Source organism: Malaclemys terrapin, chromosome 2 (assembly GCF_027887155.1).
Source record: "Malaclemys terrapin pileata isolate rMalTer1 chromosome 2, rMalTer1.hap1, whole genome shotgun sequence".
In the NCBI taxonomy this organism is placed as follows: domain Eukaryota; kingdom Metazoa; phylum Chordata; order Testudines; family Emydidae; genus Malaclemys; species Malaclemys terrapin.
The window spans coordinates 112,606,526-112,632,704 of record NC_071506.1 but is presented as its reverse complement, the minus strand read 5'-3'; the positions used below and the strand labels follow the sequence as shown (position 1 = coordinate 112,632,704).

At 43.9% G+C, this 26,179-nt stretch overlaps 1 protein-coding gene across 4 annotated transcripts in view; it reads left to right on the top strand.

Moving 5' to 3' along the window:
* The window catches only part of HIVEP1 (HIVEP zinc finger 1), a 173,292-nt gene that overhangs the window by 39,180 nt on the left and 107,933 nt on the right, over nucleotides 1–26,179 (top strand). Inside the window, exon 1 of one of the 4 annotated variants that reach the window (XM_054018314.1) lies at nucleotides 13,745–13,805. The exons of the other annotated variants lie outside the window; for them this stretch is intronic. Coding sequence (XP_053874289.1) covers nucleotides 13,787–13,805 — 19 coding nt within the window. The 5' untranslated portion in view covers nucleotides 13,745–13,786. Of the gene's footprint in view, nucleotides 1–13,744; nucleotides 13,806–26,179 lie in introns of those variants that run through there. 4 annotated transcript variants of the gene reach the window in all.

The following is a 26,179-nucleotide window of genomic DNA, read 5'->3' as shown; positions in this document are numbered from 1 at the left end:
AGGGCTAGAAACTTAAACAAACAAACACAAAAATTAAGATGAGATTTTCATTCAGTCTCTTGATTCCAGCATCTGGGGTTTTAAGAAAACCCCCAAACATCATGAGACTCGTGATGAAATCACAAGAGTTGGTAACACAGCCTTCAACCTAAGTAGCTACACTCTCTTTTTAGTAGGAAAGAACTCCTCTGCAAAAACGTGTACATCAGTCATTGGCCAAGGTTTTTAAAAACAGGAGCCCAAAGTGAAGTTTCTAAATTAATATTTAGGCACCTAAATAAATGGCCTGATATTAAAAAGTCCTTAGCATCACTGAGGTCAGTGGGAATTGTTGGGTGCTCAGAATTTCTCCAGATCCTAACTTTAGGTTCTACTTTTGAAAATGTGGGCCATTAGCTCTTTGCGTGTTAGTGAACCCTGTACTTAGACAATGTAAGTGAGGTGGTTCTGTGGCACAGGCTGCCATACTCTGATGAAGCAACTACTGTCAAGCAGCTATCCTCATGTCAAAATTTAGGTTAAGATTTCATACTGTGCACATTATGTAATATCCTTTTTTTGTGTGCATGCATATAATTTTTTTTTTTTCCCTCTGAGCATGTTTGTTAGTTACTGCTCTGGGAGATTTCTGAGAGTGTGTGGTTTTCTGATATAGTTTTTGTACAAACCAGAGGAACTGGCCTCTCTCCTTTCAAAATGAGTTCAGACGTGGTTCTTAGGTACTTTCCAAATGAGTAAAGCGTGACATCTTACGTGGTTAGCCAGTGCAAATCCTGTACCCTGTCAAGTGTGTCTGTTATATTTTACAGCCCTTGTTTGTATAAGGTTTGGGGTATTTTGAAAAATGAGGATTACTGTAACCGTATATAAATAATGTTATGACCACAGATCAAAGGTTCATTTATTTTTCCTCCTGCTCAGGATTATATGTTTGCAAAGACCAATGTTGTTATAATGTTATGGGCTGACTGAAACAGCGAAAGGAGGTCAATTCAGTTAAGGCAGGGGTTCTCAAATTGGGGGTCGGGACTCCTCAGGGAGTTGAGATTATTACATGGGAGGTTGTGAGCTGTCAACCTCCACCCCAAACCCCGCTTGCCTCCAGCATTTATAATGGTGTTAAATATATTAAAAAGTGTTTAATTTATTAGGGGGATTGCACTCATAAGCTTGCTGTGTGAAAGGGGTCGCCAATAAAAAAGTTTTAGACCCACTGAGTTAAGGTATACCTAGGCCCTATCTATGCTACAAAAAAATTGTCGTATTCAGTTTTGAAGATCAGTTCTCAAAAACCATTGCAGGTAACATAACTACGCAGGTGAATATGGATAGGGCATGACCTTTTGAAAACAGACTTAGGATCTGCAAATTTTTGTATTGTAGACAGAGCCCTAGGCAATAATGAGTAAGGCTATGATTTGGTCATGGCAGTCACGGATTCCATGACTTTACCGGACCGCTGTTACTTCGTGCGCTTCAGCTGTCAGTGGCTGGAGGCGGGGCTGTGCACCCCTGCCCTGCAACAGGGGTTGGATAGCTGGAACCAGGACCCTGCAGCCCCTAGCCTGTGTTTTGGGGCAGGGGGGCTGCAGCCGGGCTGTGCGCCCCTGTCCAGCAGCTGAGGCCAGTTCTGGAGCGGGGGCTGTGTGCACCCTGTGGCTGCGCCCCCTTGCTGCATCCCAGCGCCCTCAGCTTCCACCAGGAGCTTCAGCGGGGACTGTGCTGCAGCCGGGACTGTGTGCCCCCCTCACGGCGTCTCAGGACCATGAGCTCTGCTTCCCCCCTCCCCCCATCTCTGGAGGGGGGAGTTGCACGCCCCCTGTGCCTACGTCCTCCTCTCCGCTGGGGGTGATGGAGCCAGGGTTGTGCCCCCTGCCATGGTCGGGGGCTCGGTATGTCAGTTCTTCTCTCCCTTCCCCACCCCTCCCATGAGACTCCATTCCTTCCCCCTACTTAGCCCTGCCCCGGATTATTTTTAGTAAAGTCACGGACAGGTCATGGACTTTGTGAATTTTTGTTTATTGCCCATGACCAGTCTGTGACTTTTTTACTAAAAATAACCGTGACAAAATCTTAGCATTAATAATGAGTAGATCAATAGTATAGTTACAGTGGTGTTCTGTTATGACTACAGTGTGTTCCCGAAGAGCCTTAACTCTGAAGACACTTGCATTTTCCAGACTGCTTGTAAAAGCTGTTTATGTACTATGTATGTACCCAACGTGTGTGTCTACTGTGGATGAGATCTTTGCCCTCATTCCAGCCACTTTATGCTGGAGAACCCAGGTTTCTCCTCTCCTGTTAAAAGCATGTGGAAAATTCCTTTCCCCAGTGTAGGGGAAGGACTGCTCTCTCTTCTCACTGGTTTGTGAAATGAGGATTTGCCACACAGGTGAATCTGAAGTAGGATTAGCAAAATGAGCTGGTTCCTGTATAAGGACTCCCAACTGTCCTGTGTGTAGGAGCATGGATCACCTCAGTGCTAGTTTCTATTGCCCATTTCTCTGCTCCCCCAAGCACCTTCATACTTCTGTCTTCCTTCCAGCCCCTCATGCTTGGAACACTCTCCTGATTTAGACCATAAAGCCATTACTTTGTCCTCCTTTGCATCTTTGTGCCAGACCCACTTTATTCATACCACCTTTGGGAAAATGCCAACTGATAATGGCAAGATGGATTGGCCAGTAGAGATTTATAATAGCAAAATAATTTATTGGACCCTTGTGGACGCATATTCCTATTCCTGTTTTCATTGCCCTTCCTTCTCTGTACTACTTCACTGTTACAATCACTTGTTGCATCTTGTCTTTATTAGATTGTGGGATCTCCAGGAACTGTCTCTTACGCTGTGTTCACCAGGGCTTTGATCCTGACTGGTACTTTTAGGTGTTACCATAATACAGATAATTAACAGCAATAAAAGATCTGTTCCCCCTCTGCTGGATCCCCCTCTCAGGGAAAGTGGGATAAAAAAGCCTGTTCTTCCCCATCCTCAGCTTCTTTTCCCCACTAGGAGCAGTAGGAAAGAAGAGATGGCAATTTTTGCTTTTGGCTTCCTCTCCCCTCCGGGATCCACACTGCCAGCTCTCCCTTCCTTCCCAGGATATTGGGAGAAGAAAGGGAGTCTGCCCTGCCAGCAAAATCCCCTTCTTAATGGAATTAAAAAGAGAAGCCTAGCACCATCTCTGGAGGAATGAAATAGCCCTGTTAGGTTCATTTCCTCTCTGGCATTCAACTTAAAAGCCCAATTCTAACTCTGAAGCCCCTGCTGCGTGACAGTGTCACAGCAGGTGTTATCATTTATGTGTATTATGGTAGCACTTAGGGACCAATTGAGAACAAGGTCTCATTGTTGTAGGCCAGGGGTGGGCAAACTACGGCCTGCGGGCCAGATCCGGACCCTCAGGGCTTTGGATCCGGCCCCCGGGATTGCCTGCTGTGGGCCCCGCACCGCTCTCAGAAGCATCCGGCACCATGTCCCTGCAGGTGGGAGGGGGCGGGGCAGGTGGGAGGGGGCGGGGCAGAAGGCTCCGTGCATTGCCCTTGCCTCCAGGCACCGCCCCCTGCAGTCCCCATTGGCCGGGAATGGGGAACCGCAGCCAATGGGAGTTTGGGGGGGGGGGGGGTGGCTGGAGGCACGGCAAGGGCTGCACATGTGGAGCCCTCCGCCCCCCACTCCCACAGGGGCCACAGCGCTTCCTGGAGCAGCGCGGGGCCGGGGACAGGGACAGGGCAGGCATGCAGGAAGCCTGCCCTGGTCCCGGTGCGCACCGCTGCCACCCTGGAGCCGCTTTAGGTAAGCGGCACCGGGCCGGAGCCCGAACCCCTCCTGCACCCCTCCCCCCACCTCCCTGCCCTAAGCCCCCTACCTGCACCTCACACCCCTCCTGCATCCCAACCCCCTGCCACACCCCGCACCCCTCCTCGCCCCCAATCCCTTGTCCTGAGCTCCTTCCTGCACACCGCACCCCCTCCCACACCGCACACTCACTGCCGCACCCCAACCCCGGCCCTGCATACAATTTCCCCACCCAGATGTGGCCCTCGGCCCAAAAAGTTTGCCCACCCCTGTTCTAGGCATTGTTCAAACGAGCAAAACAATGTCTGCCTCAAAGAGCTTACAATCCAAATAAACAAGACCGACAGAGGGGAAAGTGATGTAACATACATGCAGAGTAAAGATGCTCAGCAAACATCATGTGTAAGGATACAGTTTTGACACAGATTCCATGACTCTAAGAGACCTCCATGACTTCCGCTCTGGCTGGAGCAGTCAGCTCCCCATAGCAGCAGGGCTGGGGCTAGGGCAGTCCACCCCACCCACAGCAGCGGGGCTGGGGCTTCCGTGACTTATTGTTCATTGCCCATGTCTTGCCTGTGAATTTTAATACACATTTCTGTGTCAAAATCTTAACCTTAATCATGTGTTATACATTGGTGAATCCATAGGAAAGTCAAAACTAAGCAGGACACAACTGTACCAAATTTCTTCCCCCTGCTATGGGAAAACTCCTCCTCCAATCACCTTTCTGTTGATTTTTGTCTTGCTCATATGCCTGAGCCCCCAAACTTCTTACCAAATCAGGCAACCTCATCTGCCCAACAGGTAGCCAGCTGACAACAATCAGCTATATATTGCACTAACTCTGCCTTAGACTCACGGCTCATGGCCAGATTGTAGCTAGTCCCAACTCCAGGGTTGCAAGGAGTGGGAGTGTTTAATGGATCTCTATCCCTTCTTGCATCTCTAAACAATGTGGCTGGGGAATATAAGCCCTACTCCTTTCTAGTGCCCCATTGGACTAGCTGCTTGAAAGCATAGGTGCCAACTCCGTGGGTGCTTAGCACCCATCGGCAGCCAGCTCCCCACCTCCCACCCAGTGCTTCATGCCTGCCGCGAACAGCTGTTCCACAGAGTGCAGAAGGCGCTGGGGGAAGGGGAGGAGGGGGATAGGGCGTGCTTGGGGGAGGGGGTGGAACTGGGTGGGAAGAGGCAGGGCGAGAGTGAGAAGAGGCGGGGTGGGGTGGGGACTTGGGGGCACGGGTGGGGCGGGGGCAGGGCCTGGGGCTTGAGCACCCCCGGGGCCCAGAGGAAGCCTGTGCTTAAAAGGGTTTTGAAGAACAGGGAAACATCACATCACGGGAGAATGGAAAGGATGTTTCACAGAGTAAGAGGAAATTGGAGATGGCATAAGAATGAAGAGATTGAAATGGAGGAATGGATAAAGAAAATTCATCATAGAGAGACTAAGAAACAAGATAAATAGTGCATTGAATTGAAAGAGCAGAAAACTTGAGGAACTTGGTAAATTAAGTTTTTATGAAATCTGGTGCCAAAAGGATTTCAGCGAAACATACATTGGTGTTTGATTTAAATGTTGGGGACATGACCTGGCTATGGATAGCCAGATGGTTACAGAAAAACCAATATTCTTGCAGATACAGGGGGAGATAACTTGCTGTTTTATGCATTTTGGGGTTTAGTTTTTTTTTACATGATCAATGCTGACACGTTGGCACGTTTGCATATGTTTTAATGTGTGTGTCTGGGAAAAACACATTGTCAAGTTACTTTTAATTACTAAGTGAATTCAAATTTTTGTGTGTGTGAATATAATTTCTTTTGAAAGTCTTAAAATCTTCTAAACTGCAGGAAATCTCATTCTTTTAAAAATTTCCAGAGATAAAGGTGACTGGATCCCCATTTTTATTTGTTGTTTTTCCATCCATTCTCTGTCTTGATCAAGTCTAAGTGATGATGCTGATAAGCACGATAAACTGCACACTCTTGCTTACTTTTGTTTGAATGGCCATGGGTCTGCTTGGAGCCATAACCTTCTTTCATATAAATTACATGCCATGTCCCCATTATCCACTTTGTGCTATATCCCATCAGCATACGAGACCAAGATCTGTCATGATGGCTAACATTGGTGAACTTCTCTTCCTATTTTGATGTACTTAAGCCACTCCCTACAGAAACCCATATTGTTCCCAGGAGAATGTGCAACCACTTGTACTAACATTTAGTTTTTCTACACTATGCTTACCCAAAGCTCTTTGAGTATAGAGACTGAATACTAAAGAACTCTTATGACATTTATGCTATTTAAAACTTGCCACACACGCACAGTAAATGTTTCCTTTAAAAGAGATGGGGAGGAGGCGGAAATCCCTACTCATTTAAAGTAACTTATTTTCCAGATTGGACAAAAAAAAACTGTTGGTCCTGTGGGCTAAATGCCTGTAAAATTTCACCACTACAATTTTTTCCAGTAATTCCAAAGACTATTTGTTCAGCTGGTTTTATTCACAGCAACATTTATTAGGGCTCTTTTAGAAAGCTAGGTGGCTTAAAATATAGGTTTTACAATGCTGGGGTGATGTTCAAACAACTTTTCTCATTCATTATGTGACTTTTTTGGGGCGGGGGGGGGAATAAATTGTACTGTGGGTGAACATCCCATGGAGGAATATTAGCAACTTTGTACTGTCGAGTCAGTGCAAGTTGCCGGAAAATGGATAGAAACAGAGTAATTACTGTAGGGAATACTGCAGGAATTCACCTTCTGTCATTTTAGACTGGTTATGGACATTGAGCCCTTTCTAACAGGCCTGATGCTGTTTATGAATGTATGTGTGCTATTTTCAGAGATACACAGAGCTGTTCATGTTAGGGATGACAAGAGGAAAGACTCTCTTTAGTTGGTCCCCTGCCAGAGTTGACCAGCTATTGTGGGAAAAGGTGTAGGTGACAATTTGCTTACTCCTCAGTTGACTGCTGCCATGGAGATGGGCAAAGTAGATTTCCTGTAAGCCAGAGCATTAATCAAATACATACTTTATTAGTTTGCAGAGTTTGAATCAGCTTCTAGGTGATAGCCCACAGAGTCTGATAGGCCAAAAACTGTGGAGAATCAATCTTTCTCCTTTGGTGTTCTACTCTGAAAATCCTTGTCTCAGAAACTCAAAATAGAAATGTTTTTAAATTAACATTTTTTCCACTTATGTCATGTAGGATTTTTTTTGTTAATTTTTCTAGAAATAGAGACAATTGCATTGACAGCATGGTTCCCAGGTCCTATGTGCTACGAGGTGCTTATCATAAACACATGTACTGATCTTCTTCTTCTATGTGAAGGAAGGAGCAGTGTTAGAGTTTACCAGCTGCTTTGTCTCCAAAGAGCTGCACAATGTTGAATGCATTATTTGCTGTTAATGTATTGTTTGAGTGTTAAAGTTAATAATGGCATTGTCTTCAGAAGTGCTGAGTACCTACAGATTCTCTGTTTTATTTATTTCCATTTAAATAAAAAGAAAAGATGCCTATACAACAGTCTAGGTGCCCTAACACATAATTAATGCTACCCCCAAACCACAGCGGCATTAAAATAGTTATTCAAGAAGGAATTCTGCTAGCCTGCCACTTACAATAAAAGTGCCTTTCCACCCTTTCGTTATCCTGGGAATCACATCCTCAGCACTCTCCAAAAACCCTTTTGAACAGATTTTACTTATTTATTTATTTACACGGTAAACCTGTTTGTAGGATCAGGCTTTTAAAATATGCTGTTCGCTTTATACTGTTATGACTATTTTATATGTATTGTGTTAAAAACCAAGGGGTTATTGAGTATGACTCTTTACTGGTTTATCAGATTGTACAGCTAACCTGAATTTGTGAGTATTACTTACATTACAAGGGAGCAACATTTTGATGCATTTTGGTTGAGTATCAGAAGGGTCTTTGTCCCTGGTTACTTATTGATCAAGTCAATAGTAAATTCTCTAGGCATAAATATAAGAGTTTGTTCTCCTGTACAGTAAAGTGTAGATCATTCATACAGAAATGGATAAGTATGAAATTGTTTTTTCCATGTATATTTTAAGTAAAACATTGACATAGCTGTCAAGCTAATACGTCCATTACACTAATGTGACTTAATATCATTTTGTAAGGAATTTCTGTGACATGAGCATTTCTAAGACTTTACTGCATTTACTGAAACCATTTTTTTTCATGAAGTAACAGTAAGTTGCATACTAAACACTTCTTTACTTTGTCTCGGAGAACCTCTGCAGAATAAATTGTATGGTAGCCTAGACAGAGACAGGGTATCCATCTCAAGAATATTATTGAGTCATACAACTGATCATTCTCATCTTAATGCGCATAACATTTGATGTATGTCATAGGACAATCCCACTTGGAATGCCCTCTTGCAGCAGACCACAGCAGGACATGTGTGCCTGCCTCATTTGCCCTCTCAGGTAACACAATAACTCCATGCAAGGCTTATCTTCTAGTCCATCAACATGGTTTATTACTAGAACATAGTTCAAAACAGTCCATAATAAAGGCCCCACACATAGAGTTTGTTTCTCACTCTAGTGTAAGCAGTCATCAGTACTCAAGATATCTCATCTCTTGATGCCCCATGTGTCACAAATTGTCACTTTAAACCATGCCTGGACTCTGTCAGTGCTCTCGTATGCTTGTACCAGGATAGCCATCCCAGCCCTTCCAACTGGAGCGCAACTCCAGTCTTCCCAGCAGGAACCCCTATAGCCTCTCAGCTGCAAAGCATCCTGCCAGGAGAGTATCCTTCACTCCCCAAGTCCTCTTAGGGATTCCTCTGGGTCCGTCTCTCTGACCCTGGAGATGTCAGGGGGTAAGACCCTCTGCTGCTCCACTGCCTTCAGGGTTTTGGCTCTTGGAACTGGTTCTCTTGCTTAGAACCAGCAGGCAGCTCCCACTGCTGCTCCTCTTGGCCTCACTCTTCTCCATCTCTCTGGCCTTGGCTCTTTGGCTTGGGGACACCAACTAGCATTTCCCTCTTGCTGATCTTTTGCCCTCAGACTTCTCCCAGGAACCACTTTCTGCTTTCTTCTGGGACTCCTCCAATCCCCCTGGTCTCTGGCACCTCTCACCTGCCCTTCCTGATTGAACCAGTCTTCTCTGACTCACTGGGCCCTTGATAGCTCCCTATCTGCTGCTCTGCCTCTTAATTGGCCAAACAGGAACACCTGTTCAGGCACCGGTGAGCTGGACCTACTTTATTTTCCATGGCCAGCCACTGTGTGACCATGCACTGTAAATATTCTTTGGAATTTTATACTTTTTAGAAAATGTGAGATTTTTAACCTCAATTTGGCATTTTGTAAAAATGCTCATTTTTCTTTAAGATGCATAATAGGTTTGAGGAAGAGATTACATTTCTTCCCAAGTCAGAGCTAGCAGATGGTGGTAAGCAAGCAGATGCAGTTCTGAAATAGTCACCACCTGGGAACTTTAGTCATCTTCATTCTGGAAGGTACAAGCCAGTGTAAGCCTCCTTCCTCTTAAAGATGTTCTACTTTTACTGATATTTTGCTTCAGTGGGTTGACTGCATCTCAAAAAAGAAAATAGTGTTTGCTATTCCTGTTGCTAACTTCTCTATCTCTGCAACAGATGTTGAAAGCATGTTTCTTCTTCATTAGGTCTTTTAATAAACCTATCTTGAATTTACATATGCTTTAAATTTGCTGGGGCACTCTGTTTAAATATGATTCAAACATAGTTTTTGTTAAATCTGGTTACAGCATACTGTAGGTTAAAGGGACAAAACCATGTTAGTACTATTTTTTTTTTTTAATTCTTCTCAGCCATGTATTAAGAACAGTTGTAAAACCACTTTGATCCATCCACAATAGCTCTTTAAACTGTGTTAGAATCTGGTTTAGTGTAAACTCTATTTATGTGTAAATATCTGTTTTTAAATACTTAGAGGACCTTGATATAGTGCCTTTCATCTGAAGTATCTTAAATTGTATTTAATCTCCTCTGTATTCCTCCGACAGTTGAACTACATTTACCTCTGCAGTGGAGTAAGGCAGCTGGTAACTACCCAGAGCTACACGGTACAACAGCTTAGAGCAGAAAATGAAGTAAATCCTATTCAAATGAAGCTTTAAGAGGAGTTTGGAATTTAGCCAAGATGCTGGAGTCAGCTGTCTTTGACACAGCTGGCCCTGAGTAGATCCTAGATGGGGTGGCTGGCGTGGCCCTGAAAAAAAGGCATTATTGCTTCTGAAATCTCGGGGATAAACATCTCGTCTTCCCAAGAGAGTTCTGATATGTGGCTCTACTCCATTACTCCTACCGCTGTTTATGTATTGAAGGCCAATGGGAGTATTAGTGAGACTATTCAGGCTGAAGCATGATCAGCAGGTGGATGACAAGTATATCTTGTTTTCTTCAATTCTAAATGGCCTGGAGTGTTAGCTTTCCTGGGATCTTGAAAATCCTTTGAAAGTTTTGGCTGATTCAGAACACAGCTACCTACCTGGAAACACCAGTTCTCCTGAAACTTCATAGGCTTCCCGTTCACTTACAAATGCAATTCAAGGAGTTGACTTTGTTCTGTGAAAAACTTTGGATCCCGGTTGTCTGAGAGAGTCCTCCTCTCACTGTGTACCATCTCTGTAGTTGAGATTAACAGAGGTGCTGAGTTAAGTTGAATTATAAATACAAAACACGCGAGGGGCAGAAGAAGCAGATAAAACATACCAACAAATGGGCAGGGTGCTGATTTATTTGTATTTAGCCCTTCCTCATCCTTGTTGAAAAAAACCTTTGCCTGTTCATTTGTTGTAACCTCGGAAATCCACACTTTGAGTGAAGCATAACAACACCCTGTATCCACTCTGTATCCCCTAATGTCAGCCTCCTTCATGTTCTCCGCTCTCCTTTCTGTCCGTTGACTGGGCTCAGTGATGATGAACACAGTCCATTCACAGGAAAAAAGTTCTGCTGACATCACCACACATCTTGCCACAGAGTTCTCTGCTGGGGTGGTGTTAGCAGAGCCTCCCAGAATACTGAGTCTTGAAGTTAATGTTCAGTAGAGATAAATGGGACATTTCATTTCCCCCACTCCCACTCCCTTTAGAGCTGTTGTTTCTGGCTGTGTGCAGACTCAGGTAGACACCTCTCCATTGAAATAAACTTATTTTTATTTTACATAAAAGCTGAGGCTCTGATATAATCTTATGATTTGGACTTGGCTGGGGGGGAGGATCTGGAGCTGCTTCTTTCTGGTTCTTGGTGCAAGGATGATACAGAGGGGATGACATGTCTGATCTCCCCCCTTCTCTGCTTAATTGCTCCTGCTATTAGCTAGGGGCTTATCAGAATCCATTACTGCAAGGACAAAGCTCCTGGGGCACCATCTCCCTGTGGTGGGTGGTGAAGGTACCTGAGACGGTTCCCTGCTTGTGGTTCCCCTATCTCTTTCCAGGGAAAGAGGTCAGTCAATTCCCCACTTCTTGGATTTCCTTTCCCACTTGGGGACCCAAGCATGCAAAGTCAGAGCCCTTATGACCAGTGCAACCGTCATGATCCTTGGGGCTGGTAGTCTCAGTCTCCACTTCCTCAGGAATCTTCCTGAGGGTAAGATCACTGAGCAACCACATTGTCCAGCACCAAAGCACCCTAACGAAGTAACTGAGAGGCCACTATTTCCTGGATGTTCCATTGTCCATTGTCTCAGAATCAGGACAGAAGAAGGAGGAACAGATGATAGATATTCCTATCACTAGATGATTTCTTGGTCTTTCTTTGTTTCTTCCTCTTTATAATTTCCACGAGATGATGGTGCATTAAGTGATTGTGTGATTTGCTGCAGGCCAGGAAAAGGCATCCAAACTCTTTGATATCTCGGGGGCAAAACATAAAAATGTTCCTCCTATTAATGAAAGGCTGGCCAAGAAGAGCTTGGAGCAACCAGGTTTAAGATGACACTATCTGTGTCAAGTCCTGCAGTAGAAGACTTGCTTTCCCCCCACATCTCCTATTCCAGGAACTTTGGTCTTGGCTGCCTCTGAACAACATAATAAAAGGAACAGAAAAATTAAATAAAAGCATCCCACTTCTAAAGCATCCATTATAGCGTTCAACCAAAACTCTGACTGGCATACAAAAAAGAGTTAAACTGACCCATAGTGTTCTTTAAAGTTCATAGCTTGTTATATCAATGCTTGATGTCATCTTTACCTATGTGTCAGACAGTGGGTGTGTGGTTGGTTTGTGTGTTTAGTTTTTGTTTTTGGGTAGTTGTCATTTATGCTAAAAAGGGAGTCCTGCGCCATTAGAGGTAATGTTTACCAGATGAAGTAAGGTCACCACCTGCAATCCATAATAGCTGAAATATATTCGTAGACTAGAATATTGTAGAGCTTTACGTCAAAAAGGAACTAGTGGATGTATCCTATGAGCTGCTATATGTAACCCTGTCTTGGCTTGTGAACAAGATGTCAGGGAGAATTCCAGACATTTCTAGACATCTCTGCTATTTTCATGTGCTAACTTTTTTTTTTTCCTCATAAAAGAGGCTCTTTCATGGGGACACATTGCAGTCTATTGATCTAAAAATATAAAGAAAATAAATGTTGTTTTTTAAGGAAAAAGCTTGTAAGTCTAAAATAACACTTCATTTTCTATAGTCTATTTTGGGTCTGATGGTTTAATTTGAAAGCAGAATTATGTGATATGAAATGAAATAAAATAAAATGATATATTGTTTTGTTGCTTCATAGGACATATGGAAAAGTCAAGCCAGTATATCTGTGCTATAAGGCTCTGATAAAGAAGAGAATACCTATTCTGAGCAGCACTTAAGTACATATTTACATCCTTCAAGGGAATTTAAGAATAAGATTAAATTTAAGCACACATTTAAGTGCTGCCCTGAATAGGGATGGATTTAAGCACATACTTCTTAAGCCCCCATTCAGGAAAGCACTGAAGTTTGACTGCTATTTATATATGCTTAATAGTCCTTTGTTATAACTTCTTATAAGTCTTTTTGTCTTGTTTGTTGAAAGGTGCCAGGTTTAAAGATTTTTTTTTTCCTACTTATTTTTAGCTTGCTTACTATGGCCCTGATGCTGCAATCTGATCAGCACGGGCTGACCTTCAGTGGTTCTCCATATGGGCTCTGGGGTCCACCTACTTGGGTCACATTTCAGGGTCAAGGTCCATATCTTGTTTTCATCTTTAATTTTTGTCCTTTGAGGGTCTAATTTATCATTTTATTAGGTTCAGAAAATTAAAGTCAATTCAGATGCAGCACTGACTTACTGGGGAAAAATTGTAAATATCCTAGTAAATTGCTTTGGTATTTAAAAAAAAAAAAAAAAGTTTTCACAGTTTAGATTATATATTTGTGGGTTAAATTTTAACATTCCGAAGGTGATTGGTGGCAGTATCCTAAGGTAATCAGTATCCACAATCCTAAAATAGACATTGTAAAATTCTTTTGTCTACAAGAATATATCTGTGCAAGGATAAAGAATATTCTGCTGAAGTACTTATTACATGAAAATATAGGGAGGAAATCTGTTGTTGAAAACATTGGTGCATTATCCATATGTACTTGGGTTGTAGCTCTAATTTCTAAGTCTGCTTTAAGCTGTTTCTCATCCAGCAAAATGTGACTTGAGATATTTGAAATGTAAGGGAAAAGAAATATAGACTACTATTTCTTTAAGGGAGAAACTAAATGGGGAGGGGAGAGGGTGATGTTTTGACTGCTGACATTTGTGGCCTTTTGGCCGTGTTTCATACTCTTTTCGCTTGCGTAAGAGTAGACTGTCTTTACTGTAGCTACTGTTGCCATGGAGAGATAGCGGGGGAGGATTCCTAGGATCCCATAGCCTGTGAGAGATTATGTTTTAGAATTGCACTCTGAATATAATGTGATGTGGCAGGGTAATTCAGGTGTGCTGTGGCACAGATAATGGGGGATGACCTGTCAGCTGTCTGGTAACGTGACTATTAAAATACTTCTTATAGGCATAATATTAAAATAAAAACAAAGCAATGCATGTGAGTTTGCTTTGAGAGTAAAGAGGATTATGTTTATTTGCATGTTGGCTGTGTTTTTAAGATGTGACAGCACCTTGTACAGGGTTGGTTTGCACTGTTTGGCAGGCTGTAATGAAAAGGGGATTTATACATACTGATACTTGGTGATAACATCTGCTAAGGGTCTGGCTGTCATGTCGCAGAATTGGATTTGTTCTAACTGTAATCTGCTGATGTGATTGTTATAGTGGGTTAATTTTCTTTATTTTCTTATTTAATCATACAACAAAAGCTGTGTTATGGTGCTGAGATATACATATATATGTATATCTCAGCACCATAACACAGCTTTTGTTGTATGATTATATATATAAAATATATATCCTAAAAATGTTAAGCTGTAGGATAACATGTAACCAGCAATAAATCTGTAACTGACTGATGTTAGCAAACATTAGCTCTGTGCTACAGGCAAATTATTTAGCAGTCTAGGCGAAAAACCAAGTCATTGATGGATATTTTAACATGAGTGGAATGAATGACAGGAGCAGGTACATGTCTGCTTAGGTAAGTTTTTTCTTTTAGTTATTTTTAATAATTAATGTTTTACTCCCATACTCACTGGGCATCAGAGTGAGAGAGACTGTTATTAATCAGGTCTTTTAAAGCTTTTGAGTATTTGTAGTTCCCTGCCTTTAATTCCTAGAAACAGGTGATCATTTATTGATTACTGTCATTGTAATCTCTTCCTTTGCTGCTACCAAGGAAAATCATCACTGTGGGCTGAAACTTCATAAATAATGGGACTTGATTTTAACTTTGAAAAAGGTGATTTACTGTCTAGAAGCAGGTGGGAGACATTTTTCATTCTGAAAATATTTTCTGTGGGAGTGTAATTCAAAGGGGGGGGGGCATAACTGGGTTACTAATATTTTGCAACTTATTTTTATGGCAATATGATGTTCAGAGAAAAATCTAAGTAAATGTAACATACTTCAGTTGTTGTTTTTGCAAAAGCTAGGTGAGAAATGGGTTAGAATGTAAGGGAGTTATTACTGGGAAATGAGCTTGCATTACACCCACAGAGCATTTACTGTACATTAGTTATAACATGTTGTTTTTGTTGTCTACAGTTAATTGAGTAATTTCTTCCATGACAGAAACAGCAGGCTAAGCATATTTGGTTTGAGAGGCAGTCTCTTGAATCTAGACAGCTTTTTCTCTTATTATAATAGCGAACTCTTGTGAGTCACACCATAAACTCTTGTGAGTTTATACACCATGGGTATGAATTCTTGAAATATATCGGTGGGGGTTAATTCACTGTTATATAAACAGCCAATAACAGCATTTCCTTATATTAGAATTGTTATTAGTTGCCAGGCTGTTCCTTGCAAAAAAGTGTATATTTAGTACACATGAATAAAGGAATTCTGCCTTTGTAAAACTTTTAGGGTGAAGAAGAGAAAAGTAGATTAATGAAATGTCAAAATATATAAATGTCTTTTGTATAAATAGAGAAAGCCCGACTTTTAAAAAGTTATATAGCTTTTAACATTCACTTTTAAGATCAAGGTAAAATCTTTATTTCCAAGATCCATTGAGAAAACCTACCAGAGCATTTTTTATGCAAGCTGGATATTTATTATATGAAAACATCTGAAAAAGCATTTTTGCTTTAATTATTATTTTCTCATTTCTGCTTTTTGTGTGTCTATTTTCTAAAAATGTTAGAGGTTAGAGTATGCTGCATTTGAAAAATGAGGTAAAATAGCTTGACCAAAATATAGGCATATGAGCAGCACAGTGGAACATCAGATTTATTGCGGTAGTGTTATGCAATAGTTCATCATAATATGGGCAGTGCAGTAAAGAGATGAGAAACAGTTTTTGATAATGATTGAATGCCATGGTACAGTAATGGAGCTAATTTATAGACAACTATAATATTAGTAACTGAAAGTATGCTGAATTTTAATAGTTCTGTTTTAAAAGCTTGCTACAATGTCTGATTAGATTATATTGTTAGGCAGCTGGAATGTTTATTTGGTATGCCAGGCATGCTTTTTGTTAAAGATACTTTCAGAACTAGCATTTTCTTCATATGATTTTATCTTATGTGAATATAAGAGAGCATGTTTACTGAAGGAATTTAATGCCATTTAAACATTATAACGTTGCTTGCTTGTGTACCTTCTTGGTTGAATACAGATTAGTTTACAAAATTAACTGGAAAATACTGCTTGTGCTGCAGTTCCATATAAAATATAATCATGCTTTTTATTATTTTTTGTAAGTGGGTTTTCCAATACATACGTGGGTGTAATTTTTTTGTAAAAATAGGCAACTGCCTTTTAACAGATGGGAATATTTTACATTTTGATACTTTTTATATTAGTCTTGTTTACTGTGTTTTTAAGATGCGGTGTTATTCAGCAACAATAACATTTGTTTATTTAAAGACTTATGCACACCAATAACATCTTTTCTTTTTTTAAATTCGAAAGCCTCCTTTTTGTTAAATGTTTCAGCCTGAGACTTGATAAGTTAATGGCAGTTACCTTGGCAAACTATAAAACACATGAAGATGGATGATCCTTGCCCTTAAAATTATTTTTGGCTGGACTGGGCCTATGCAGCTGACAGTGGAGAATTAATTGCTATTCTTTTGGCAGCAAGCTTTGACAGTGTAGGATTTTAGTAAATACTTCCTCTGTAAAGGAAGTGACACATGCCCCATCTTCTGATTTGATTCTGAAGTCTTTCTAAAGCTCATTGGATTTGCATATGTTTCTGATCAATATAATGTGAGGGCGCGGATCATATAGTCGAACACTCACTCAGGCCCCAGCAGCTGCTCAGGTGAGGTCTGGACTCCATTGCCCAGAAGCCCCCTTGGAATCGCCTCCTGGTGGGTACCGGGGGAGGGGAGGGCTGCCAATCACGTGTGCACCTCCTTCCTCTACAGGTGCAGCAGCCACCTCAGCCTGCTGCCGGTGCCGCTCTTGTGTTGTAGGCAGCAGCCGCCACCGGCAGCAGCGAGGGGGCGCAGCGTGGAGCAGCAGGGCAGCCACCCGCTTGAGGCAGGGACGCTCTGGGGCCTGGCAGGAGGTGGGGGCCAGGGGACACTCCGGGGTAGGCATGCGGGGATGGCAGGCAGGGCCGGGAGAGAGACCCGGCTCCGAACATTGGTGGAGACAGGCCCCCAGGCTCTTAATATTCCTGGAGTTCAGACACCAGGGGCCCATATAACTCACCGCTCCTGGCAAGGGAAAGAAAACGGCATGTCACCAACAGCACTGTTAGCTCTTCCGTTGCCTGCACGTGTGGAGGTGCTGGCCAAACAGGCATCCGGACTCTGGAGGCTTCTACTCAGATCCTGGTCTTGACTTGCTGGGGATGTGGCCTGCAGGTGCCTGCCAAAGAAAGCCAGGCAGGCAAAGCCACCCAGTGTGAGAGGAGTTTGGGTGAAGTCCCTCAGGAAGCAGGTGAAGGAGAGTGGTTTATCTGCATAGCATCCAGTAGCATGAGGACTAGGATGCACATAGAGACAGCTGGGATGGAGGATGCCAGCCGACTAGAAAATACTATTGAAGCACGGGGTGGGGAGGAAGAAAAACCGGCTGTTCTGCGGTGAGGAGACAGGCTGCTTGCTGGATAGGTCACTGTGTTTCATCCCCCACCCAGGTTCCCCATCCATTACAGCCAAGAACTGATATGCTGTACAGCCTCCACGGCTGAGAGGCTCCCAGCCACCACACCCACGAGGAGGAGACATAGGGTAGTGGCGGTCGGGGACTTCCTTCTGAGTGGGACGGAGCATGCATCTGCTGACCTGACCTAGTGTCCCAGGAGGTGTGCTGCCTGATTGGAGCCCACACCTAAGATATCACAGGTTGCCGAGGCTCATCCATCCCTCTGACCACTACCCATGCACATGGGCTCTAAGATACTGCCAGGTATGACCTTGAGCAGAGCAGCAGTGACTACAGGGCCTTGGCAGTGAGAGTGAAGGAGTTGGGGGCACCGGTTATATTCTTGTCCATCCTGCCCCTTGAGGGTAAGGGGCCAGGCAGGGGCGCACACATCCTGCAGATGAATGCTTGGCTACACAGATGGTGTTGATGGAAAGGCTTGGTTTCGGCTTCATTGAGATGGGTTGCTGTTCCAGAAACAAGGACTGCTGGGAAGAGGTGGGGTCCACCTGACCAAGAAGCGGAAGAGCATCTTTGTGCACTGACTCACCAACCTTATGAGGAAGGCTTTAAGCTAGGTTCAAAGGGGGCAGGTGACTAAACCCTACAGGTAAGCATAAAAAACGATGACCTTAGCAGAGGGTTAGATGATGGGGAGGAAATGGAAAATTACAATAGAGTCATAGGATCAACAAGAGGGAAAACAGTGGGGGAATCTCTTCCACATCTTAGATGTCTATACACCACTGCAAGGAATGTGGCAAATAAACAGGAAGAATTGGCAGTATTATTATGAAAGCTAAATTATGGTTTAATTGGCGTCTCTGTATAAATCTCATGACTGGAATATTGGTATGGAGGACAGGCAAGGGGGAAAAGGGAGGATGTGTTGCATTATATATCAAGAATGTATAAATGTGTTCTGAGGTCTAGAATGAGGTGAGAGGCAGACCAGAGACTTTCAACTGGGTAGAGATAAAAGAGCAAAAAAATAGGTGATGTCATGGTACGGGTCTCCTGTAGATCATCAAATCAGGCTGAGGAGGTGTATAAGGCATTTCTAGAACAAGTAACAGAAGTATCCAAAACACAAGACATTGTAGTAATGGGAGCTTTTAACTACCCAGACATCTGTTGGAAAAGTAATATACTAAAAAACAGTATCCAACAAGTTCTTGGAATGTATTGGGAACAACACATTTCAGAAAGTGGAGGAAGTAACCAGTTGGACAACCATTTTAGACTTGATTCTGATGAACAGGAATGAATTGGTTGTGAATCTGAAGTGGAAGGCAATTTGGATAAAAATGATCACGAAATGGTAGATTTCATGGTTCAAAGGAAAGGAAGGAGTGAGAGCAGCAGAATGAAAGTGGACTTCATAAAAGTAGACTTTAATGAACTTTGAGAAGTGACAGGCAATGTCTCATGGCAAGAAAATCTAAGGGAAAGAGTAGTTCAGGAGAGCAGGCAGTTATTCAAAGAGGCAATATTAAAGGCACAACAACAAATTGTTCCAATGCGAAGGAAAGACAGAAAGAATAGTTAGAGGCCAATGTGGCTCCATCAGGAGCTCTTTAGTGCCCTGAAAATCCAAAAGGAATCCTACAAAAAGTGGAAACAGACATAAATTGCTAGCCCCATGAAATTCTTTTAATTTTTATAATTTTTCATTTTATGTATTTGGAATTTAGTTTTATTTCATTTTATCGTGTATGTGGGGTGGTGGGGGGGAGGGGGATTGCAGAGCGAGCCCACTCTGCATTCATCCTGCTGTGGTGTCTCTTGTCGCACAGGGCTGGGCCCAGCTCCCTGCTCCAAGTGTTGCAATCTGGTACGTGGGGTCACAGCGTTGCTCAGGTTTGGCCTGGCTGCCCCTCCAGCATAACAGGGGAGGTGTTCAGGCCAAACCTGAGTGATTGTGCAACCTCGTGCATCAGGGTGCAATTCCACTCACCCAAATCTGGCCTGGGTGCCCTCCCAGTCATGACGAAGGGGCAGATTGGTCAGTCCTGATCAGCACTGAGATCTCATGTGCCAAGTCACAATTCCCAGAGTGGGGAGCCAGGCCCAGCCCCCCACAGGACAGAAGCCTCAGAAGCCAGCACTGTGGGTTAAGATTTTAATTTTATTTTATAGGTTGTTGTTCGTTTTATTTTGCATTTGCAAAAAAAAAAAAAGGGTGTGGGGGGGCTCTACAAATTACTGTGGGTGAGTACAAAAACAATGATGCAAGCATGTAGGAACAAAAGCAGAAAGGTTAAAGCAGAAAGTGAGTTACGTCTAGTACAAGACATAAAAGGCAATGAGAAGAGGTTCTGCAAATACATTAGGAGCAAGAGAAAGATCAAGGAAGTGCAGGCCCATGATTTAGCAGGGAAGGAGAGCTAATAATGGGTGTTTGAAGATTAATGCCTATTTTGCTTCACTAATTAGGTAAATTCTGACCAGAACTTAACACAATTTAATATTATTAACAAGGTGAAAGGAACAGAAGCCAAAATAGAGAGAGAACAGGTTAAAGACTATTTTGATAAGTGAAATGTATTCAAGTCGTCAAGGCCTGATGAAAATTTTTCTTAAGGAACTAGCTGAAACAATCTCTGATCCTTTAGCAGTTGTCTTTGGGAATGCATGGAGGATGAGTGACTGGACTGGAGGACAGAGGACTGGAGTAGGGCAAACATAGTACCTATCTTTAAAAAGGGGAACAAAGAGGACTCGGGAATTATAGAATAGTAATTCTAACTCCGTCAAAAGATGCAGGAACAAATTATTAAACAATCAGTTTGTAAGCACCTAGAGGGTAATAGGGTTATAAGAAATAGCCAGCATGGATTTGTCAAGAACAAATGATGCCAAAGTAACATTTTTTTTCTTTGATGGGGTAACTGGCCTCCTGCATAGTGCAGATGCTGTACATGTGATATATCTGGATTTTAGCAAGTCTTTTCACACAGTCCCACGTGACATTCTCAAAGGCAAACTTGGGAAATGTGATTAAGACTAAATTACTATGAGGTGGGTACATAATTGGTTGAAAGACGATACTAAAAAAAGTAGTTATCAATGGCTCGCTGTCAAACAGGGAGGACATATTTGGTAGGGTTCTGCTGGGGTCAGGTTTGGTATAATTAAATATTTTCATTGATGACTTGAATAATGGAGTGGAGAGTGTGCTTATGAAATTTGCAGATAGCACCAATCTGGGAGGGATTGCAAGCACTGTGGAGGAAAGGATTAGAATTAAAAACTACCTTGATAAATTGGAGAATTGGTCTGAAATCAACCAGATGGAATTAAGTAAAGACAGTTGCAAAGTACTATGCTTAGGAAGAAAATAATCAAACGTACAGCTACAATGTGGGGAATAACTGCTAGGAGGTAGAGGCATCTGGAGGGTATAGTGGTTCACAAATGAGCCAACAATGTGATGCAGTTGAGAAAAAGGCTAATATAATTCTGAGGGTATTAAGAGGAGTGACATATGTAAGACATGAGAGGAAATTGTTCTGTTTCACTCAGCACTGGTGAGGCTTCAGCTGAAATATTGTGTCCAATCTTGGGCACCACACTTCAAGAAAGACAGGAGAGAGTCTAGAGGAGAGCAACAATGATACAAGGATTAGAAAACTTGACCTATGAGGAAAGATTTAAAAAAAACTGGGCATGTTTAGTCTTTTAAAAAAAAAAAAAAAAAAAAAAGCCTGAGGTTAGACCTGATAAGTCATCAAATATGTTAAGGGTTGTTATAAAGAGGATTGTGATAAATTGTTTTCCGTGTCTGCTGAAGGTGAAACAAGAAGTAATCCGCTTCATCTGCAGCAAGGAAGATGTGGGGGAAAGTTTCTAACTCAAGGCATAGTTAGCACTGGGATAGGCTTCCAAGAGAGGTGGTGGAATCCCCAACATTGTTACAGGTTTGTCAAACCCCTGTCAGGGATGGTCTAGGTATACTTGGTCCTGCCTTAGCACAGGGGGCTGGACTAGATGACCTCTTGAAGTCCCTTCCAGCTCTACATTTCTGTGTTTCTTTGTAGATTTGTTTTTTGAGATGTTTACATTTCTTTACATATAAACAGTATTTACTTATTTCTGTATCATTATGTTGGCATGTGTACTGTACACTTGTCATCATGAGAAGTGAATTAAATGTTTGTGAAATAGTTTAAAAATAGGAGACCTTTGCAACCATCAGTGTAATTATACCAGAGTAAATGACACCCTTAATCAAATGGGGATTGTTGGCTCATTTGTAGTCTGCATACTGTGATTTGAATATAAATCCCAATACTGCTTGAAGGCATTGGAGAAGCTGCATGACAGAACTTGGACTTACTAAACCTAGTATTCTTCTTTAGAACAATTGAAGAAATATCTGTGTTGGTTCATCCATCCCTGGCTTGTCTCCTAAGTAGTTGCTGAGGAGGGTTATGAAAGGACAGTGACAATTTGTTTAGGAGGAGATTTTCCAAAGGCACAGAAGGGCATTAGGTGCCTAATTATGCTGTTGAAAATCTCTCCCTTAATATAATATCATAATAGCATATATTCATATAGCAAGTTTGAGCCAGAATGATCCCAAAGCTTTTTTATACTTTGTAAAATTTGCTTTAATTCCTACTTATGGAGAGCTTATAATGTCTGAGCAACAGGGGGAAGCTTGTGGCTGTTTGTGGGGTAGTCTGCTCTTCTAATGGACTGTTCTACTAACCAAGAAAAAAATTGCAATAGCCAGGTGGGGAGTCATGCCAAATTTAAGGTAATCTTGGGGCCCCTTTTGGGGGTCTCCCAAATCAGGCACTCTGGAATGTTTCAGATCTAGAATGAGCAAGTTGCGACATACTGTCATGTAAGGATTGCCTTTCTGCATAGAGAAATAAAATAAATGATAAATAATAAAAAAAAAAAAAAATTAAAATCTTATCCCAGCATGCTGTTCCAGCCTTTTACATTCTAAGGCAGTGGTGGGCAACCTGCAGCCCATCAGGCTAATCTGATTTGCGGGCCGCCAGACATTTTGCTGATGTTGACCGTCTGGAGGCACAACCCCCCTGCAGCTCCCAGTGGCCGCCGTTTCCAGCCAATGGGAGCTATGGGAAGAGGTTGTCCACCACTGTTCTAAGGTCTTTGGGAAAGGGACCACATCATCTTGTATGTCTGTATGGTGCATAGAACAATGGGCTTTATCTTGATGTACCTTCTGGGTGGTGGTGTAAAATAAAATTGAACAATAATGAATGTCATCACATAGGGCATGCACAAGAGCTTTGTACCAGATAATAAGCTTTATCATCACAGAACCCTTTTTTAAAAGAAGGCTTTGGTAGAAAATGTACCCAGAATTTATGGGTAGGATTTTAAAAAGAATTTAGCATTGGCCTAATTCAGCACCCATTGTAATTAATGGGAGTTTTACCATTGGCTTCTTTGGGAGCAGAATTAGACAAAAGCTGAGTGCTCTTGAAAATCCTGGCCTATATTTTTAAGATATTTAATTTTGGAATAACATTTTGCTCAAGTAGAAGAGGGCTAATTTCCAAGTAGCCTGAAATAAATTGTGTTTACTAGAATAGTTTATACATTCTTTTTAAAGAAAACAAAGACATATTCTGAGGTCAAGGTTTTCAATGCTGACCTCGGTGATTTTAGGTAACCCAACTTTAAAAGGCCCTAATTTTCATAATGTTCTGCGCAACCAGTCACTGAAAACCTGGCCCCTTGAAGGTGTCTGAAGTTGGGCACTTCAAATCAGTAGTCAGCTTTGAAATTCTTGGGCTACATACATACTTAACATCTGAGGCCGTGGCTACACTCGAAACTTCAAAGCGTTGCCGCCGGAGCGCTCCCGCAGCAGCGCTTTGAAGTGCGAGTGTGGTTGCTGCAGGTACTCCACCTCCACGATGGGATTGGCTTACAGCACTGGGAGCACGGCTTACAGTGCTGGGGCACTGTTTACGCTGGCGTTTTACAGCACTGTAACTTGCTGCGCTCAAGGGGGTGTTTTTTCACACCCCTGAGCGAGAAAGTTGCAGCTCTGTAAAGTGCCAGTGTAGCCATAGCCTAAGAAATTTCATTATGGGCTGGTTTACACTGAAAACTTACATCAGTATAGCTACATCTCTCAGGGGTGGGATTAACCACAGTGAGGGAGAACCATTGCTGTAGCGAGTGTCTACACTGAAGCACTACAGCGGCACAGCTGCACTGATTAGTGTTTAAGGTGTAGACATTGCCTCAGTGAGGAGCTAATACCCCCCTAAGGGCCGCGTGCTAGTAGCACATGGTCAGATAGCAGAAATGTGAACAACATTCAACTTTGCGTGCACTGTAAAAATATTAAGAAGAGCAATTAAGGAATTAATTCAAAAGTTTCTTCCCTGTAGGCTGATGGCAGTAAATTGCTGATGTGTGTGTATTTATATGGCTCCATCAGTATAGCAACTGAGCTCCTCAGAAACATTAATGACTTTATCCTTACAACAACCCTATGAGGTATGGAAATATTATCTCTGTTTTACAGATTGGGAGCTAAGGCACAAAGAGATTGCCACTTGCCTTTGGTCACACTGGGAATCTGTGGCAGACATAGGTACTGAATAGGGTTACCATATTTTGTGCCTCCAAAAGGAGGACACTCCACGGGGCCCCCGCCCCCAGCCCCGCCCCCTCCCCCGCCCCAACTCCGCCCCCTCCCCAAAGTCTCCGCCCCCTCCCCTGCTTCCCGCAAACATTTAATTCGCGGGAAGCCTGGGCAGGTAAGGGGCTGTGTGGGGGGAGGAGGTGCGGCCCAGGCTGGCCCCCCCGGCGGCTCCAGCCTGGGTCGGCTCGGGCCCTGGGGTGCCGGCCCTGGCCCCCGGCTGACCACCCCCGGCCTGCCCAGCACTGCCGGCCCCCGGCGGCCCAGCGCACCCCCCCCCGGATCCCGGCCCCGGCGGCCCAGCGCACCCCCCCGGCGGCCCGGCTCCCGGCCCGACCCCCCGGCTCCCGGCCCCACGGCCCAGCGCACCCCCCCGGCCCCCAGGCCCAGCGCACCCCCCCGGCGGCCCGGCTCCCAGCCCGACCCCCCGGCTCCCGGCCCCACGGCCCAGCGCACCCCCCCGGCCCCCAGGCCCAGCGCACCCCCCGGCGGCCCGGCTCCCGGCCCGACCCCCCGGCTCCCGGCCCCACGGCCCAGCGCACCCCCCCGGCCCCCAGGCCCAGCGCACCCCCCCGGCGGCCCGGCTCCCAGCCCGACCCCCCGGCTCCCGGCCCCGCGCACCCCCCCGGCGGCCCGGCTCCCGGCCCGACCCCCCGGCTCCCGGCCCCGCGCACCCCCCCGGCGGCCCGGCTCCCGGCCCCGCGCACCCCCCCGGCGGCCCGGCTCGCGGCCCAGCGCACCCCCTCGGCGGCCCGACCCCGCGGCCCTGGCCTGGCTCCCGGCCCGGCACTGCGCCCCTGGACCCCGGCCCGGCACCGCGCGCCCGGCCCCGCGACCCCGGCCCAGCCCTCCCTCCCGATTTTCCCGGACATGCCCGGCTTTTGGGGATTTCCCCCCGGACGGGGATTTGAGCCCCCAAAAGCCGGACATGTCCGGGAAAATCCGGATGTATGGTAACCCTAGTACTGAAGTCTGATATCTTCAAGATCCAGTCTAGTGCCTGGATCTTTCCCCCTCTTTCCCCCTCCCCCCATTTGTTACTCCTTCCATTTCTCTCATTGGACTGCTTAGTCAAGAGCAGTTACTTCCTCCCTCACCCTGCTCTCTGTGTTTAGAGAGCTTTGTGCTGCTGGTGTGCATCCTGCTTATATTGTTATAAGGGTGACTACTTCCCACTGCAGTCCATTCCTGCTTTTGTCTGCACTGTGGGATCCCAGAAGAAGTCTGAAGTAACACCTTTGTGTGAAATTTAGCAGGTCTACAGAGTCACTTGCCACTGGGGAGTGGAAGTAGCAACAAGAGTTTCCATAGATAGATGGGTGTTGTGGTGCTAGAAGAGTTTGTGGAATGCCAGGAGGATTTGTCATTCCTCTATTAAGTCCACAGGAACGCTGCTATTGACTTCCATGGGGTTGGGTTTTCACCCAGCGCACGCGTGGCTTTTCTGGGTTAACAATTTCTGCTCCCCCTGGCCATTATAATTCCCTATGTTCTGGAGATTAAGTTCCCAGAGCATGAACTTTTCATCAGCTATCCTCTCTTTATAGTGATTTTATGGAGCAGTGGAGTGCTTGCAATAAGGGGCCAAAAAAAGGCATTTCAGTTTGATCAAACTTTTTGCAGTCAACAGAAGGTAGCATGAGAGAGATTGTTCTTTCTTTAAAAATAGAAAACATACATCATACATATGCATATTGGATATTTAATTATATACAAATATGCATAGAATGGGTGTGTCTGTGTGCATCTATGGCAGAGAGAGAGGGTGAATATTGTGGAAGCGCCATTTGCAGATCTACACTTAAATTTAAGTTGAACTTTACATTTTAGTCGTCATCTTTGTTATGTGTGAAAAATAGAACTTTGCCTTCCCAAAACTGTAACACTTTGTGGAATAACTTTTCTGAAACCTCACAAGTAAATCTACTAATATGTTTGAGTTAAAATTAAGTTAAAAATGGGTCTTGTAAAAATGTAGCACTAGATGTCAAACATTT